This window comes from Pavona decussata, unplaced genomic scaffold (assembly GCF_977016875.1).
Source record: "Pavona decussata unplaced genomic scaffold, jaPavDecu1.1 SCAFFOLD_348, whole genome shotgun sequence".
In the NCBI taxonomy this organism is placed as follows: domain Eukaryota; kingdom Metazoa; phylum Cnidaria; class Anthozoa; order Scleractinia; family Agariciidae; genus Pavona; species Pavona decussata.
Window position 1 is genome coordinate 344,344 of NW_028145732.1, and position 14,867 is coordinate 359,210.

General features: G+C 37.9%; 2 protein-coding genes across 4 annotated transcripts; one reads left to right on the plus strand and one right to left on the minus strand.

The window, feature by feature from the left end:
* Nucleotides 1–5: 5 nt before the first annotated feature.
* LOC146453152 (neuroglobin-like) lies at nt 6–4,602 on the minus strand. The gene is made up of 3 exons (XM_085096967.1): nt 4,121–4,602; nt 1,076–1,295; nt 6–154 (listed from the first exon to the last, which is right to left on the minus strand). Exons 1-3 carry the CDS (start codon nt 4,273–4,275, stop codon nt 20–22), a joined length of 510 nt encoding a protein of 169 aa, XP_084953093.1. The 5' UTR covers nt 4,276–4,602; the 3' UTR covers nt 6–19.
* Nucleotides 4,603–7,131: 2,529 nt separating this feature from the next.
* On the plus strand, nt 7,132–14,420 carry LOC146453153 (uncharacterized). 3 transcript variants are annotated; one of them, XM_085097022.1, is made up of 4 exons: nt 7,132–7,340; nt 11,710–11,842; nt 13,026–13,166; nt 13,295–14,420. In XM_085097022.1, exons 1-4 carry the CDS (start codon nt 7,161–7,163, stop codon nt 13,762–13,764), a joined length of 924 nt encoding a protein of 307 aa, XP_084953148.1. In that variant the 5' UTR covers nt 7,132–7,160; the 3' UTR covers nt 13,765–14,420. The 3 variants fall into 3 exon arrangements, with proteins under 3 accessions (XP_084953148.1, XP_084953147.1, XP_084953146.1); XM_085097021.1 differs by lacking the exon at nt 7,132–7,340 and adding an exon at nt 10,441–10,638 and having other exon boundaries at nt 11,496–11,842; XM_085097020.1 differs by lacking the exons at nt 7,132–7,340; nt 13,026–13,166 and adding an exon at nt 10,441–10,638 and having other exon boundaries at nt 11,496–11,842.
* Nucleotides 14,421–14,867: the final 447 nt, after the last annotated feature.

A 14,867-nucleotide genomic window follows, 5' to 3' on the forward strand; every position in this document is an offset into this window, starting at 1 on the left:
ATTTCACTCACAACTTGGCTTAAGTGTCTTGCAGGCCTATTTTTATTGCTACAAACATAAATTGGAATAAAGCACTCCAGGCTTCAAATGTTTCTGTTGTCCACTTTGACTGAAAGAGTTCCTTTAATGACGTCATCAGTGCTTCGTGTATCACCTAAGGTTGAGAAACAAGAATATTAAATGGCTGACTGAACAAAAGAACGAACGAAAGAAAGAAATGAACAAAGGGAAGAAAGGATGAATATATGGCTGAAGGGATGGATGGTTTAAGAAAAAAAGAATATGAAAAATAAAAATAATGAAAGACCTAAGGGAAGGAATGAACGGATGAATGAAAAAATGAACGAGCGACCGAACGAATGAATGAAAGAATTGATGAACGAACGAAGAAAGGAATGAATGAATACATAAATGTATGAATGTACGAGTGATCACAGAACAAGCGAATGAATGAATGAATGAATGAAGGAAGGAAGGAAGGAAGGAAGGAAGGAATGAATGAATGAATGAATGAATGAATGAATGAAGGAAGGAAGGAAGGAAGGAAGGAAGGAATGAATGAATGAATGAATGAATGAATGAATGAATGAATGAATGGATGAATGGATGGATGGATGGATGGATGGATGGATGGATGGATGGATGGATGGATGGATGGATGAATGAATGAATGAATGAATGAATGAATGAATGAATGAATGAATGAATGAACGAGTTGACGAACGACCGAATGAACGAATGGACCAGTGAATGAAAGAACGAACGAACGAAAATTGAGAGCAGGGGATCAGGTTCCGTTTATACAAGATCCACTCTGATTCACTCTCAAGAAAGAGTCACTTATTAGACAGCGAAATGCTCACTCACACCTTGCAGAATGCAGCGGTTTTCTGTCCTCTAAAGCAATTTTTTTTCGAAATCTTGACGCACCGCACTCTTAGACAAGTCGGTGCTCTTAGCATTGTTAACTTCATCTCAAGTAAAATTTGATCTCACCTAATAATCGTTGCAATTTGACAGCAAACAATACCTCCTCCAGATTTTACGACAATGTAGTCACCGACACAACACTCACCTCCAAGTACTGAGCTTTAAGTGGTCTGACCTGATGTCTTCGTCCAAGTTCCACCAGGTAACTAACAAAGCTTTCACTGTCATCCAAGGAAAGTACTGCGTTTTCAATACACTTCATGAGTATCTTACTATGGCCGGACAGCGTCCGCGTTGATTTGAGCTGCTCAATGTCAACCTTCCCAGGAAACATGTGCATCAACTCGGGTCTTGCTTCAAAAACTCTGTAGAGAAAGATGAAGTGTATACTAAATTAGTGAAATGAGTCTCGCTATGTTTACAGCACGAGAATGAATCTTTATTCCTAATCAGTCATGTAAGCCTGCTTTCTCGTGACATCTTTTATAACAGCTCCAGAACTGCGGGGGCGGATTTTTTTTGGGAGGGGGGGGGGGATGGAGAAGGGTGGAGGGGCCCGCCCCCTTTTGTATATCTAAAAAGTTTTTGTAATCGTCTTTCGAATGGTGTTATGAAATCAATCATTTTTAAAAATCCTCTTGCACTCTTGCCACAGTTTCGTCGGCTCCCTCTTTATGGATTTTCTGGATTGAAGTGTAACTGTTGAGAGCAAACAATTAGGGAGGAAGACAAGCGTCTACTTTTTCACGAGAACGTAATCAAATTACAACTTTATAGGTGTTTTTCACACGTAATAATAACCATTGCCAATCATAGTTTCGTTACAACAAAGGCTCTGTTACTTCTCGGAGTTTTCAGAGGAATCGGGCAGTATTCTGCCAAAGCAGTAAAAAAAAAAACTTTGTCAGAGGTTGCAACTACGCGAGCCAGTTTCTTTGAAAATTTGTTTCAAATATTTTGACTTGTTCGTCTGCGATAGGCCAACTAGTTGTTAAAAGGTGAACCGGGTTTTTTCTATATATCTAAAAGAGAAAACTTGTTAAAGGAAAACTTGGCCGATATTACCATACACACCAGAACATAAATCTTGCAGATTTTTATAACTAGCTGCCTGTTTAGAATTCTCACATGTAACACGGCCTTTTATCGAATGCATGGAGCGGCAGTTGTGTTTAAGTGCGAAACTGCTCGGCGGAGAGACCGACTACATTTGATCTTCAGATCTGCAAGCAAAATCTGTTTTATTCTATAAATATTCCATTACATTTTTAATAAATAAAAATAAATAAACTATTGCAGTTTACAAGAAGGATGCTATTACTAATATATTCAATGGTTACTGTACGCGTTAAGGAGATTTTAGCCTTTCAGGTGAGAGACAGTCTGGCTGCACTCTCTTACATTATTTTACGTCAGGTAACTCAAATGCATCAGCACAGCATTTTCAGAGTAAATTTCACTGACATTTTTTTGTAGCGAGTTCAACGTTTTTGTTTGTCAGAACTCCCCCTTGGGGGTACTCTTCGTAATTTTTGCTGGGGGTGAGCGACCGGTTCTCCAAACCCTGATTCTATTTCAGACCAAAACATGTATAAATTTTGCGATAGCCTTTTTCAGACCCGACCTCTCAAACTCGTACCCATTTTTAAACCTGGTTTGCATAATCCATAGCTGCAGTTTCTGTTAAATCCATAACCGTTTTCAGACTCAAAAATCATACATACCCTTAGGGGTCGCACGTACCTATTTAGGTTATATGGGAGAACATCCCCCCGCCATCTTGGGCATCAGACATGCAGATATTAAACTTGAGATCTCCGAGATTTACTTGATGGGATTTCCAAATTATAGACATTTTTAGTAACAACGAGGTTGTAAAAGTATGCTCGTGACATTTCCTTGAAATTCAAATATTCGAAAATGTTCTTGATTTAGGACGACAAAAATCAATTGAATCTTGTCTGTCAGCAAACGTCACTCAAAACTCCAACCAACTGGCCAGTAATAGGTTCGGGTCACGTGCAATCTGTAAATTATATTCTGATCCTTATAATTGTTAATAAACGCTGTCTTCACTAATCGCAATGTTTTATTTTTGGTTACATACCAAGGGTAAAGAAAGGATAATTCCGGTCAAAATCTCAATTCAGAAGTCCTCATAAAAGTCTGATATTCGGATTTACGGACTGTAATTAAATCGCACGTTGAAGTTCCGGAAATGGAAAATTAAGGTCCGCAAATTGTTTTATGAGAGATAAGAATAGACCAATTTCGATATTATAATATTGAAATTCATACTTGGGTACGAATCTTAGAGGAATAAAACAACAGAAATGAGGTTTAGAGATGAATAATTAATTTCTTTTGTTTTATTCTTCTAGGCCTCGTAGTCAAACTAGAATTTTAATATATCGAGATTGGTCTATTGTCGATCTCCGTACCAAATAAGTTCAGATGGAGCTATTGGAAATTAGAATAACTATATTCATTGTTTAAAATCGTCTAACACCCAAGATGAAGAAAGTCAAAAGAACAAAAGCTACTCGATGACCAAATAAATAACGATTTTGAACGCCTTAAAACAATGAGGAGAGGATACACGAAATCTATGCATTTGATCACGTTTTGTGTAGGGTGTCTCTGATAAATGTTTCTGATAAAAAAGAGAGATGCATATTCCATTTTGAAGATGCATAAAGCATTTTTTAAACAACTTTCGTTCGACTGAGCTCTTTAGTTTATTTGTTTATTTTATTATATTTTCCGGCCGTTTTTCTCATTACTATGCAAAGAACAAAATTTTGACAAAGTAGAATATTTTGTATCAGATCAAATTAATTGAACATACGTGTTAAAACAATGGCAGATGAAAGTCAACTTTTCTGTTTACAGGTTTTCCGACTTTAGATAAATGTTTAAATTCTACAATTAATGCAGTTGCCAAAAAAAAAAAAGCCTCAGTCGCGTATTGACCTGAATTTCAATATTTTCGGAACACGGAACACAGAGCGGTAAAGAATGCAAATTTATGCACTTTCATTAGGTAGCAGCTTTGTAAACAGTGAACTTAGTTTCAACACATTTTAAGAATTAAACTTGAGGAAGCCACTTAATCTTTCAGTTTTTGACTTGAATTTGTAAAAGTATTGTTTCTTTTTCTTATTTTCTGCTTACTGTTTCGAATTCTTACCTTAAAAATGTTTGTTTTCCGACTGTTGTTCGATTCTCGTCGATCATGCTCCATGTTTCTTTAATTATTGTCTTGTGCGTGTCGGAAATACTGACCGGTAAATCTTGAGGACTGAACAGTTTGGCTTTCGGTTGCATTGAAGATGTGCAACCCATTTTACAATAAAAAGGGCCAAAAAATGTAACTATTTTATGTCAAGACAAGGGCACCTTGCTCGACAATGAACTGACGTTACGTGTTTATTGCCTGCAGGAGACTCGATTGAAGAGCGATTGAGAGTTGCCAAGGTTACATGCATTCAAAAGATGTATCACGAGGTGTTGTTTGTTTAATGTGACGTCGGCGTTAAGAAAAATATAGCCGTAAATCCAGGAAAAAAACGAGCGTTTTGTCGTTATTAGAACATCACTATTTATTTCCATAGACATGAATGGGTTAGATTACTTAAGATTAGACAGGGCCCTTTTGAAGACCATCTGTCAGTCATTGAATTTTAGATAAAGCTTATAATAATCGATTAGTATGTTTTTCATCCTAATACTATACACTCTCAATTTTTCTCGCTTTTTTAGAGTTTTTTAGTTTAGCCTAATTTTCATCATAATATTAAAAACGCTAATTTTTGGCTTTTTGTGGCTTTTTTGGAGTGACGATAGTGTTGATATTGGAGTGATGATAGTGTTGATAGTGGAGTAATGATAGGCCAATTTTCATCACAATACTAGACACTCATTTTCGTCTTCTTTCCCCCTTTTTGAAGTTGATGATGGTGTTGGCTTTAAAGGAGAACGGAAGCTGAAAATGGAACGTTCTTTACCTGCTTAACAATATGCACATTAATCAAATATCCCAATATTTTAAGGTTTACCTACCTTTTAACCTCATAATGATAACGAAAAGTTCCACGCTGTTTGTTTTGAAGGCTTGGATACTTAGCATTACGTCACTGTACTCACTTGCAGACGTTCGTAAATATAATCATAGACACAGAAAAAGAGATGTTCTGTTTGACAAAAGCGTAAGGGGGTTCGATTGGCTACAAGAGCATTTAACCTCCAAGATCAGGGTTCGAAACAAAGGCGAAAATAGCAAGTTGACGAAGTTAATATGAAATTTACATACTTGTTTTTATTTCTTGCGGTTTTCTCGTCACGCGCACTTGACTAAACCCGACGATGGCATTCTCTAATACTTCTCTTTGTAAGCTAACCCTTTGAAAGCTAGGATGCTGTGTTATACAGCGAAAAGGCGGATCAACTTCCACATCAAAGCCAAATATTAAACGCAAAATTTAAGTTAATGTCACGGTCACGCAAAAATAGCAGCAAACAACAGAGTCACTTCTTTAATGAGTCTAGGATTTTTTAATATCTCTTGAATAAAAAAATGTTCAACTGAAATTCTATTCACAGTTTCATCGATCTTCTGGCCTGAACATAAACATTCACCTTCTTATTGCCCTTCCCAGTTTTTACAAAGGTCATAACTGCACCACGTTGTATTTCCTCTTCTCGGTTCTTCACCTTCACTTGCTTCGTCCGCCGAACTGGAGTTGTTTCGCATTGGTTCAAAAAAATAAGGTTCGAATTCGGCTGTTGCCGTGCATTAATGGACAATTTATATAAATAAAAACAGCGACCATACACACATTTTAGTAAGGAAACACACTCGCACCGCATCGTGAAGAATCGCATGAGCGCAGTGACGTCACAACATGGCGACTGGCATTCCTTTTTTGGAAGTAACCGGAAAAAAATGTGCAGAAAATGGCGGACATTCAACATCGCAGAATGAGTAAGAATTAGCCCAGTTTTTAGCGCGCTAACAAAACATTACTTTTTTGTTGTTTCTTAAAATTTAATGCTATTTCCGCGAATTTCGGTTGTATATATAGTCTTCCGTTCTCCTTTAACTCAGCTTAATTTCCTTTTTCGTCTTTTCTCGCCCTTTTGGAGTGATGGTAATGTTTCCATTAGCTTAATCTATTTTTTATCCTTATACTATACACTCTAATTTTGGTCCTTTAGTCGCTCTTTTGCGATGTGATGTTGGTTTTGGCATTAGTTTCGCCAAATTGTCGACTTTTTATCGCTAATGTTTTGAGTAATGGTGGTGTTAAATAACGTTAGCCGTAGCTTAATCTAATTTTCCCCCTAGGACTATACACTCAAATTTTAGGCTTTTCTGGCTTTTCTGGCGTGACGGTGGCGTTGGTATTAGTTTAACTTGATTTTTATCCTTATACTATACACTCTAATTTTGCGACATTTTGTCGCTAATATTTGGAGTAATGGTGGTGTTAGCCGTAGTTTAGTCTAATTTTCCTCCTAGTACTATACACTCAAAATTTCATTGTCATTCTCGTCAGGGGCACAGTGAGTAGACCCGGTAGAGAGTTCAAGAAACGTTAAACAATGCACGAGGAAATTTAAGGGTAATGGTGATTGGGGAAGTTTAAATAACTTCAGGGTGAACCTCTCTACCACTCGTTTCAAACTGTGGCACCACAGCTGGCCCTGCATGCCTAAACTGACAGTTATCATTTTATGTATTTTGTCCGGTGTCTGCAGAAGAAGAGTTCCTACTTATCATTAAATACAGCTTGATTAAGGTTCCACACCGTAAGGTTCCACTGATGCTTCAAGTTTTCGCCAATCCTCGTTATCATCTGTGTATATCAACTTTCCATTTTGAAGGCTCTTTAAGATCTCGGTCGTCATTAACATTTAACTACGTTTCAGTTTACACAATAAGCAAAAATACTTAAAAAAGCCTTACTCAGGCAAAAATGCAATCGTCTGGAAGAGAAGCAGATCGGTTGACTCATCTTTCAATACAAAATTTTTAGTGCTTCATATAAATTTCCAGACTCCTTAACTTGTGGCCGACTAAACTTCAGAAGGAAAAACATTTAAAAGAAATTCGTTAGTTAATGAAGCAGAACGACAAACGTTAAACAACAAATTTATTTCAGTTGTTATCAGAATATTAGCAGAGCATCTCGTGGCGTCCCAGACAGATCCACATCCTCACCTGAAAGATGAAGCCACATTTCTGGTTGTCGGTTGCGTTTCTGATGTCCCGGATCGGTCTCATTGAAGCCGCTGGTCAATGTCGCGCGGGAGATACCACCGTTAATGGAATGTTCCTCCAAGGTCACACGTTTAAAACAGTTCAGGCTGGAAATCCTGCGATATGCATGATGAGATGCGAGGAAGAGGTCAGATGCCAGAGTTATAACTTTGTCATTGGTCCAAATATTTGTGCGCTGAACGACAGAACAAAAGAAGCCAGGCCTCAACGCGCAAAACGTGACGACATAGAACGCAGACCCACAATTGCATTATTCATTACTTATTACTCTTGAGAACTCAGACAGAAAGGACATTTCAGACGACACATGGCCGTTATTTTGGACGAAACCTCTTTGACGCATTACCGATGACATTTGGTCTTTACAGGCTAAGTTACTCACAAAACTGTCTTGGTATTTCATCTATTCAGTTTTTCATCCACTGTTATTATATTAGATAAGATTATTTGCATATTTCAATCTTGTTTATAAGACTGTGTGTCTTATTGCATAAGCACAAAATGACTAGCTCCCAGTTGGCTTGCGCACCCGGAATCGCAGAGATCCTGTGTTCGACTCTCGTTCAAGCCTGAATTTATTTAAGGCTTTCGTTTTTTGTACATAGCTGGAATGGTCCTTAATCTATTCAGTCTTTCACCCGTTGTTGATATATTAATGATTATTAATGTATTTTACTCTCATTTATAGCATTAGCAATAGACCATTCTGGATCAAGTTGCTAATAACCTCATTATGAAAAAGAGGTTTCGTGCGAAGGACCATTCTAAAAGGCCTACACTAAGATACGAACGCTTGTCACTCCAGATTGCTGTAGGTTGGGTATTACAGTTTATGGTTGAATGGCCTCCCACACACTTTGTCCAAGGGAAAGAAGTATATGCTTTTACATACTTCATACATTATGGGTACCTTTGACGGACTAACATCTCAATAAGGATTTGGGGGGGGGGGGGGGAAGCTGTAATGACCACCCACTTGGCTACTGAAGTCGAAAGGCAACGGGAGTCTTGAGTAATCTAGTTTCCAGAAATCTTCTTTACTGTGCTATCATCTGACGCTACACACACTAAAATAACCAGAAATACGTGACTCGCAAAACCTCGCGAAGCTGGGGCTGGGTGGAAAGCCCTCTTTACTCGTATTGTAGCATCAAATGAGGAGATTAAAAGGGGCATAGGAATTTTTTTTGATGAGCATGGTCTTTTCGTAGTTCCACAGGCTAGTTTGCGGTTGAAAAGCTATTTCTGACGCCACGTAATGTACAACAGGCGTGCAGCGCTGTCGAGTTCGATGAATTTATTTCCCACGGAAAATTATTTTACCGCGACCACAAAACGTGTAATTTCTTCAATGCAATCTTGCACAAAAAAGATTTCTAAAAGAAAGGGAAAAGATTCTGGAGAGATAGTTCTGTATCCAGTGAATATTGATGAACATTGCAGTTGAAATTTGATCATGCACGCATATTTTTTCTGATGTATGCAAATTTTGCTCCAGACGACGCCAGACAGTCTGGCGTCATTCATACTTTGTTTTTTACTGTTGCCAGGCAACAGTGCGGACACCTTCAAAGATATAAACATATACACATATATATAAATATATTTTTCGCTCGAATTCGCGCGGCTTAGCTCCGCTCGGGCCGGCTCGGCCCGACAAATTTATTAACCTCGCTTCGCGAGGAAAAATACAGAGTTAAACTTGTCTGGCTAAGTTTTAGTTGTGCAGACCTAGAAGACATTTCCAGAAGGCATGGTCGACGGAAGAAGTTCCTTAACCCGATATGCTCGTTACTTGGGTCCTTTTTTTTTTTCAAGTAAAGCTAAAGCTATAGACTCAGCCTTGCCTTGATATTAGATAGAGCGCATGTCAAGCGTCGCTGAGATGCAGCCTTAGCGTGAAATCGTTTTCTGCAGTGAGTGACAAAGGGTTGGCCGTAACAGCTAGTATGAGAATCTCTGGTTTATTTCGCTTTTGTATCCTCTTCCTATAGATCTCTCAGCATTTAAAGTGTTTCAAAGGTTTTTATATTCCTTGCATTCAACTTTGAAGGTGCCGCCGTGTTAAAGAGAACCGGTCCAAAGGCATGAAAAGAATATCGGTGAAAGTTGCTTTGAGAATTATATTGGATACGATGCACTGCATGCGAGATGTGCCTATATCTTGTCAAATGGGAAGTGGAGAGACATTTTCTATTTTTATTCCTTATCAACGGGTGTATATAAAGAGAGAGTCTGAAAAACACGAAATTGAAAATGAGGGTCTCAATGGGTGATAGCTTTGACGGTTGACAGTTACATTTTAATATTGACTTTTCTGTTTTTTAATATTAAAAATTGTGTTCTAGAGGTTAGTTTGTGGTCAGAAAATAGTTATCAATGCAGTAAATTATTAAGTGGCAAAGACCATAAAGTCTATATATTTCGGAACATGCAGGAAATTGGTTTACCAGTTAAAATGATTCTTTGAGAGCCAGACGTCTGGCTGACGGTTAAACCCATTAAGACGCTCGAAAATGTGTCTAGAAAGTGATAATTTTAGACACGATATTGAATACTCTTGTTATTTTAGTCACCATTCAGCAGGCTGAAGGAAGTTCACTCCTTTGAATAAATATTATCATTCATTATTTATCGTTTAAAAATTACTCGAAAACTCGGCCTCAATTGTGAATTAATTGTTTTATGTTTGGGTCGGATAATACACAATTATTAGCAGCGAAACTACTCCTGCAGGGCGTCTGCTGTGACCCTTTACATGAAGAAATTGAAATATCCTGTTTTCCCCCGCCTCCTGCCGCCTTAGGGTTCAGTAGGGAAGCGTCCTCTATCGGTTCTTTCGCGAGTCTCTAGCGCACTAATTCTTTATCACATTTATTTATTTATTATTTAAATTCCCTTACTTTATATTTAAAACTTCGTCTGATGATTTCACAGATTTTGCCGAAATATAAACTTATTCTTCGTTTCCTGTTTTCGGTTTTTGTGTTTTGCCTACATTGGAGACAATACACTGAATACACGATATCACCTTTATCATTAATTACTGAAAATAATCAGCTGGAAATGGAATTCTAGCTGGATCATATTGGAAAGTTACCTTGTATCCAAGGAATTATAACGAAAACGAATTTAACTTCGGCCAATAAGAGCACCTTTATTGCTTTGACGCGAGTGAAAACAAAATGATATGCATAAATTTGACACAGTCAATATGCAACAAGGAAGTAACTTTATGTGGTATTTAATTCCTCCAGCATTTTGGCGATATCTCCCCTGTCATTCTCATCTCTCCGAAATTTTCTTTCCTTTCGACATTCTTAGCGCTGAAAGGTACAAAAGATAGCTCGAGTCATATTTTGACGGTCACTGCTGTCTTAGATCTCCAAAGCCTTTTCAGTGGAGTAACGGATACTGGTGAGTGCGTTTCCATTTCTGTCGTGTTAAACCTCGAAACTGATTTTCGTTTCACTTAACTTAGTTCCACAACGATAGTTCACTTACTTTAAGATTTTTTAAAGCCTTTAACTTTTGGATTTAGTGTCAATAGTACTTTCGGTTATTTTCAGGCGTATTTCTTCCATCCCATTCTTTTCTGTCTCTCTTTTATCCTCCATGTGGTCCGTGTGGCTCGGGGAACCCAAAGTATATATTTCAAACCCAAAAAAGTTTTATCTTTCAAGGTTATTCAGCTGAAACTAAACTGAATATTGTATCTAATGATAATTTTAATCTCTGCGTAATATGGAAGTCTGTTCATGGTGCCATGAGGACGCCGAAACGTTGTAAATGTGATTCTACCCGTAATTTTCATAATCAAATTATCATTATTACCACTATTACTATTATTAATATTAATATTTATCTATTTATTTATTTATTTATTTATTTGTAACTGTAAAGTAATTGCACCATCTTGATCAATCTCCTATATGTCTTGTGCCATATATAAAAGCCCCTGGCTTCGGCATCTCAATTTCGATTTATTACTTATTACTGTGTACTCTCTCGTATGATTGTTATGAATAAAGAGCATTGCGAGTTTGCCTGTGTCATTACCGAATGATAAATCATTCTCATTTGTTCACCAGGCTTAAAATATTACATTCACATTTCCTTTCATTGCGCATATGCCACTCAATGACATTCCAATCCTAGCAGTATGCAGGATGTTTGTCCCATGAACCTAGTTTAATGACCTTAGCTCCCACGAGTCTTCTGTAGCTCAGTGGCAGAGCATGCGAACTAGTAGTCGGAAGGTCTTAGGTTCGACTCCTGATAGGAGCGTCCCAGACAGATCCACATCCTCACCAAAGATGAATCCACATTTCTGGTTGTCGGTTGCGCTTTTAATGTCCCGGATCGGTCTCATTGAAACCGCTGGTCAATGTCGCATGGGAGATAACTCCGTTAATGGAATGTTTCTCAAAGGCCACACATTTAAAACAATTCAGGCTGGAAATCCCGCAATACGCATGATGAGATGTGAGGAAGAGGTCAGATGCCAGAGTTATAACTTTGTCATTGGTCGAAATATTTGTGAGCTGAACGACAGAACGAAAGAAGCCAGGCCTGAGGACTTCATACCAGATGATCAACGAATCTACATGAGGCGCACATTCAACCGAGGTGATAATTACAAAAATTGTATGTTGCTTGATCACGTGGTTAGTGTACCCTGGTTAGACAGAAATATACTTTCTCTTACTCTCTCTCTCTCTTGACTTGTTTGTGTTAAGTTTTATTCATACCTTACGTGCAGTTAACAGTTTGGAAAACATATATCAATCAGGGTTTCGATCGAGTCATGGACCTTTTTCATAAATTGCGGCCGATTTATCATTCCTTTCAATATGTGTTAATTAGCCCTACTAACCTCGTTTTAGAGTAAAAATTCCATTGAATTTTGCACATGCTAACGAGGCTAGTAAGGCTAATTTCTATGAAAATAAAAGAATAATTTACCGGCTGCCATTTATGACAAAAGGTCTCTTGCAACACCACAGTTTTACTTGATGCTACCAATCAGTGATACTTCAACATTGACAATGGTTTAGTCACCTCCGTTGGTTTTCTTGATCAAAGCTTTTGACACGATCGATCATGGTATTTTAATGGGTAATTAAGTCTTTTCGGCGTTTAAAACAATTCCATTTGCTGGTTCAAATCATATCTCACCATCCAGCAACAGAGACGCCGAGTTTAAAAAAGTATACATTTTTTTGTGGTGTACGTCAGAGATCAATATTAATGCCTTTACTTTTGTTATATACATTTAAGACTTTCTTTGTATTGCGGCTCTTTTAGTACTTTAGAAAAAGCGATCAGTAATGAACTAGTCTCTATTGGTTTGTAGCAAATAAATTGAGCCTAAACGTCGTTAACTCTATCTAGACTTTTGGCTTTTTTTTCTGTGTGTGTTCTGGGACCCGTGGGACATACGTCCTAAGATGTTTCGTTTGAGGGTCACAACAGGTAATGGTGACGTCGTAATTACGTCATGATTTCCAAATGGCGACCATCTTGGATCTGTCATCTTTTATTTTTTTGTGGATTTCCCCAAAACTTCTGAAATTGAACGAAAAATAATCAAGCTCAATATGAGCTAAAACATTACAGTAAGAGTGAATTAATTGTCATGGTAACATCAAAGTTAAAGAACACTTACCGACCACAACAAACCCAATAAACAGAGTTTTAAGGCCAGGAGTGGATATTAGCGAAAAACATATTTGACAATAATACTGGTGCTGAGTGTTTGCTTCGAATTACTCATACTTCTTGGTATCGCATTCATTCTTTTATTACGCAGAGCGATTAGGCTCAATTCAAGATCTTCCTGCCGAGTCATGTAGCGAAATCAAGGCAAGTGAAAGAAACAAAATGGCTACCAGCGAGTACTGGATATACTCCGATGGAGAGCCTGGTCAGGCAATCCTGGCTCGATGCGATGGTACTATATTTAAAGTTTTACATATCAGTAGTAAGGTCTTATGTTCCTGTTGGTTTTGTTCAGAGCAAAAATAACGGCAAGAAAAATTGCTTTCAATAACATTGTTAATAATTTTTTTTCACTTTCAGACGTTTGGCAAAAAATCAACACAGATCCTGTTTGCTTTGGAGCTCGAAATAACTCTTATGGAGCCTTCAACATGACAAAGACTGGGAGTGTCAAGACCATGAAGCTCGTTTACAAATCAGGTTCGATTCGCTGCAACCAAAACGGTGATTCATATTGGGGGTGCAATAGAAATCGAAAGTACGCCAATAAGAGTTTGACAATCATAACAAATACTCACATGACAGCCCTTCTGCCAACCATTGAAGACTTGGAAAGATTGGAGAGTCTTTGTCAAGGTAAAAAGCATTTCTACAACGTCGAAGGAATTGGGCATAAATCACCCGAGCTGGTGTTTCGCAACCTTCCACGCCCATTGTCTTTGTCACGATACCAGGAGTTGCAGATATGGTATGGGCAGGACTGGGTAGACTGTTCAGAGGACAACAACAGTGGTGTTACTTGTGTTGATGTTTATGCGTGGTACATATAAACTTCTGCTGGCATAGAGTCGAGATTTAAAAAAGCCTTGTTGCTCTTATCGAAACCAGAAGCGCGCGGCTCCCTGTTATTTGTAGTTTGAGTGACATTTACGTCACCGTTTGGAAATTATCATTAAGTTCAAGTAATTCAGTATATGAGTGCAGTCGGACATTGTTGTATAAACAAGATAAAGACAGTTTTACTCAATTGTATCATATGTATCATAACGAGTAGATGCTCTAGCAGTGAAGTGCGACGGTAGCCATATTTGTTTTACTCAAGTTACACTTGAATGAGTGTGACATAGCGGGATTGTACTTGTACAGAGTACTAATACACTTCCGAAGCGTACGATGTCCGGATGTTATTTTGTGCATGATTCATGATAATTAGCCAATGCACTGCATGATTCTAGACTTAAGTTTGTGCATTTAATTCGATTCCTGCAATTTTTTCAGTTTAATTTTATTAATTAAGTAATCTCACATTTTGTAACACATATTATACAGTGGTATAGTCAAAAAAGGGTAGTTATAGTTCAAGTTGAAGAAGTTATCCTCTACTTTGAATAAGCTAATTGTCACTGAATCGTCATGCATCGCTCATCCGCATTATCTCCTCCAATACTTTTTCCACTGTAAGAAATACATAATTTTGTCAATTAATTAAAAGGAAATAAAATAATCGTTAATAAATGAAACGGTGACAAAACACATACTTGCAAAACATGGACCCAAGCACACTTTGGAACAATTCTTCAGTCACCCATTAGACGTGAGACTCATGCAAAATGTGTGACAAATATGGTGAGCATAATTTTTTATCCATTTAGGTCAGTGATACGTTGGAAACACGATCGAAAAACTACTTTTAATGACATGGAACCTTCATCTCTGAGGCGAACCCGAGCCACACTGGTGAGAGGCGAGCGAGTGTCACCACTACGAACGCCGGTTGTAAATGAAGTGTCTGTTCCTTAACCCTTTTTTACCATTTTCGACCAGGGGGTATTCCCCTCCCGCCTCCATAAATTCGCAACTAGAGAAGCTACGTCCAAGGATGTTTCCTTTGAGGTCCCAAACGGAAAGTAATGATGTCATATGATGCGGTAAT

Excerpts from the sequence above, each read along its gene's own strand:
- LOC146453153 (XM_085097022.1), top strand. The coding sequence starts at position 7,161 with ATGAAGCCACATTTCTGGTTGTCGGTTGCGTTTCTGATGTCCCGGATC. Across the intron at positions 7,341-11,709 it reads TGATGAGATGCGAGGAAGAG|GTCAGATGCCAGAGTTATAA; the intron begins GTCAGATGCCAG and ends TGTGAGGAAGAG. Across the intron at positions 13,167-13,294 it reads AATCCTGGCTCGATGCGATG|ACGTTTGGCAAAAAATCAAC; the intron begins GTACTATATTTA and ends TTTCACTTTCAG.
- LOC146453152 (XM_085096967.1), bottom strand. The coding sequence starts at position 4,275 with ATGGGTTGCACATCTTCAATGCAACCGAAAGCCAAACTGTTCAGTCCT. Across the intron at positions 1,296-4,120 it reads GGAAAACAAACATTTTTAAG|AGTTTTTGAAGCAAGACCCG; the intron begins GTAAGAATTCGA and ends CTTTCTCTACAG. Across the intron at positions 155-1,075 it reads TTAAAGCTCAGTACTTGGAG|GTGATACACGAAGCACTGAT; the intron begins GTGAGTGTTGTG and ends TCTCAACCTTAG.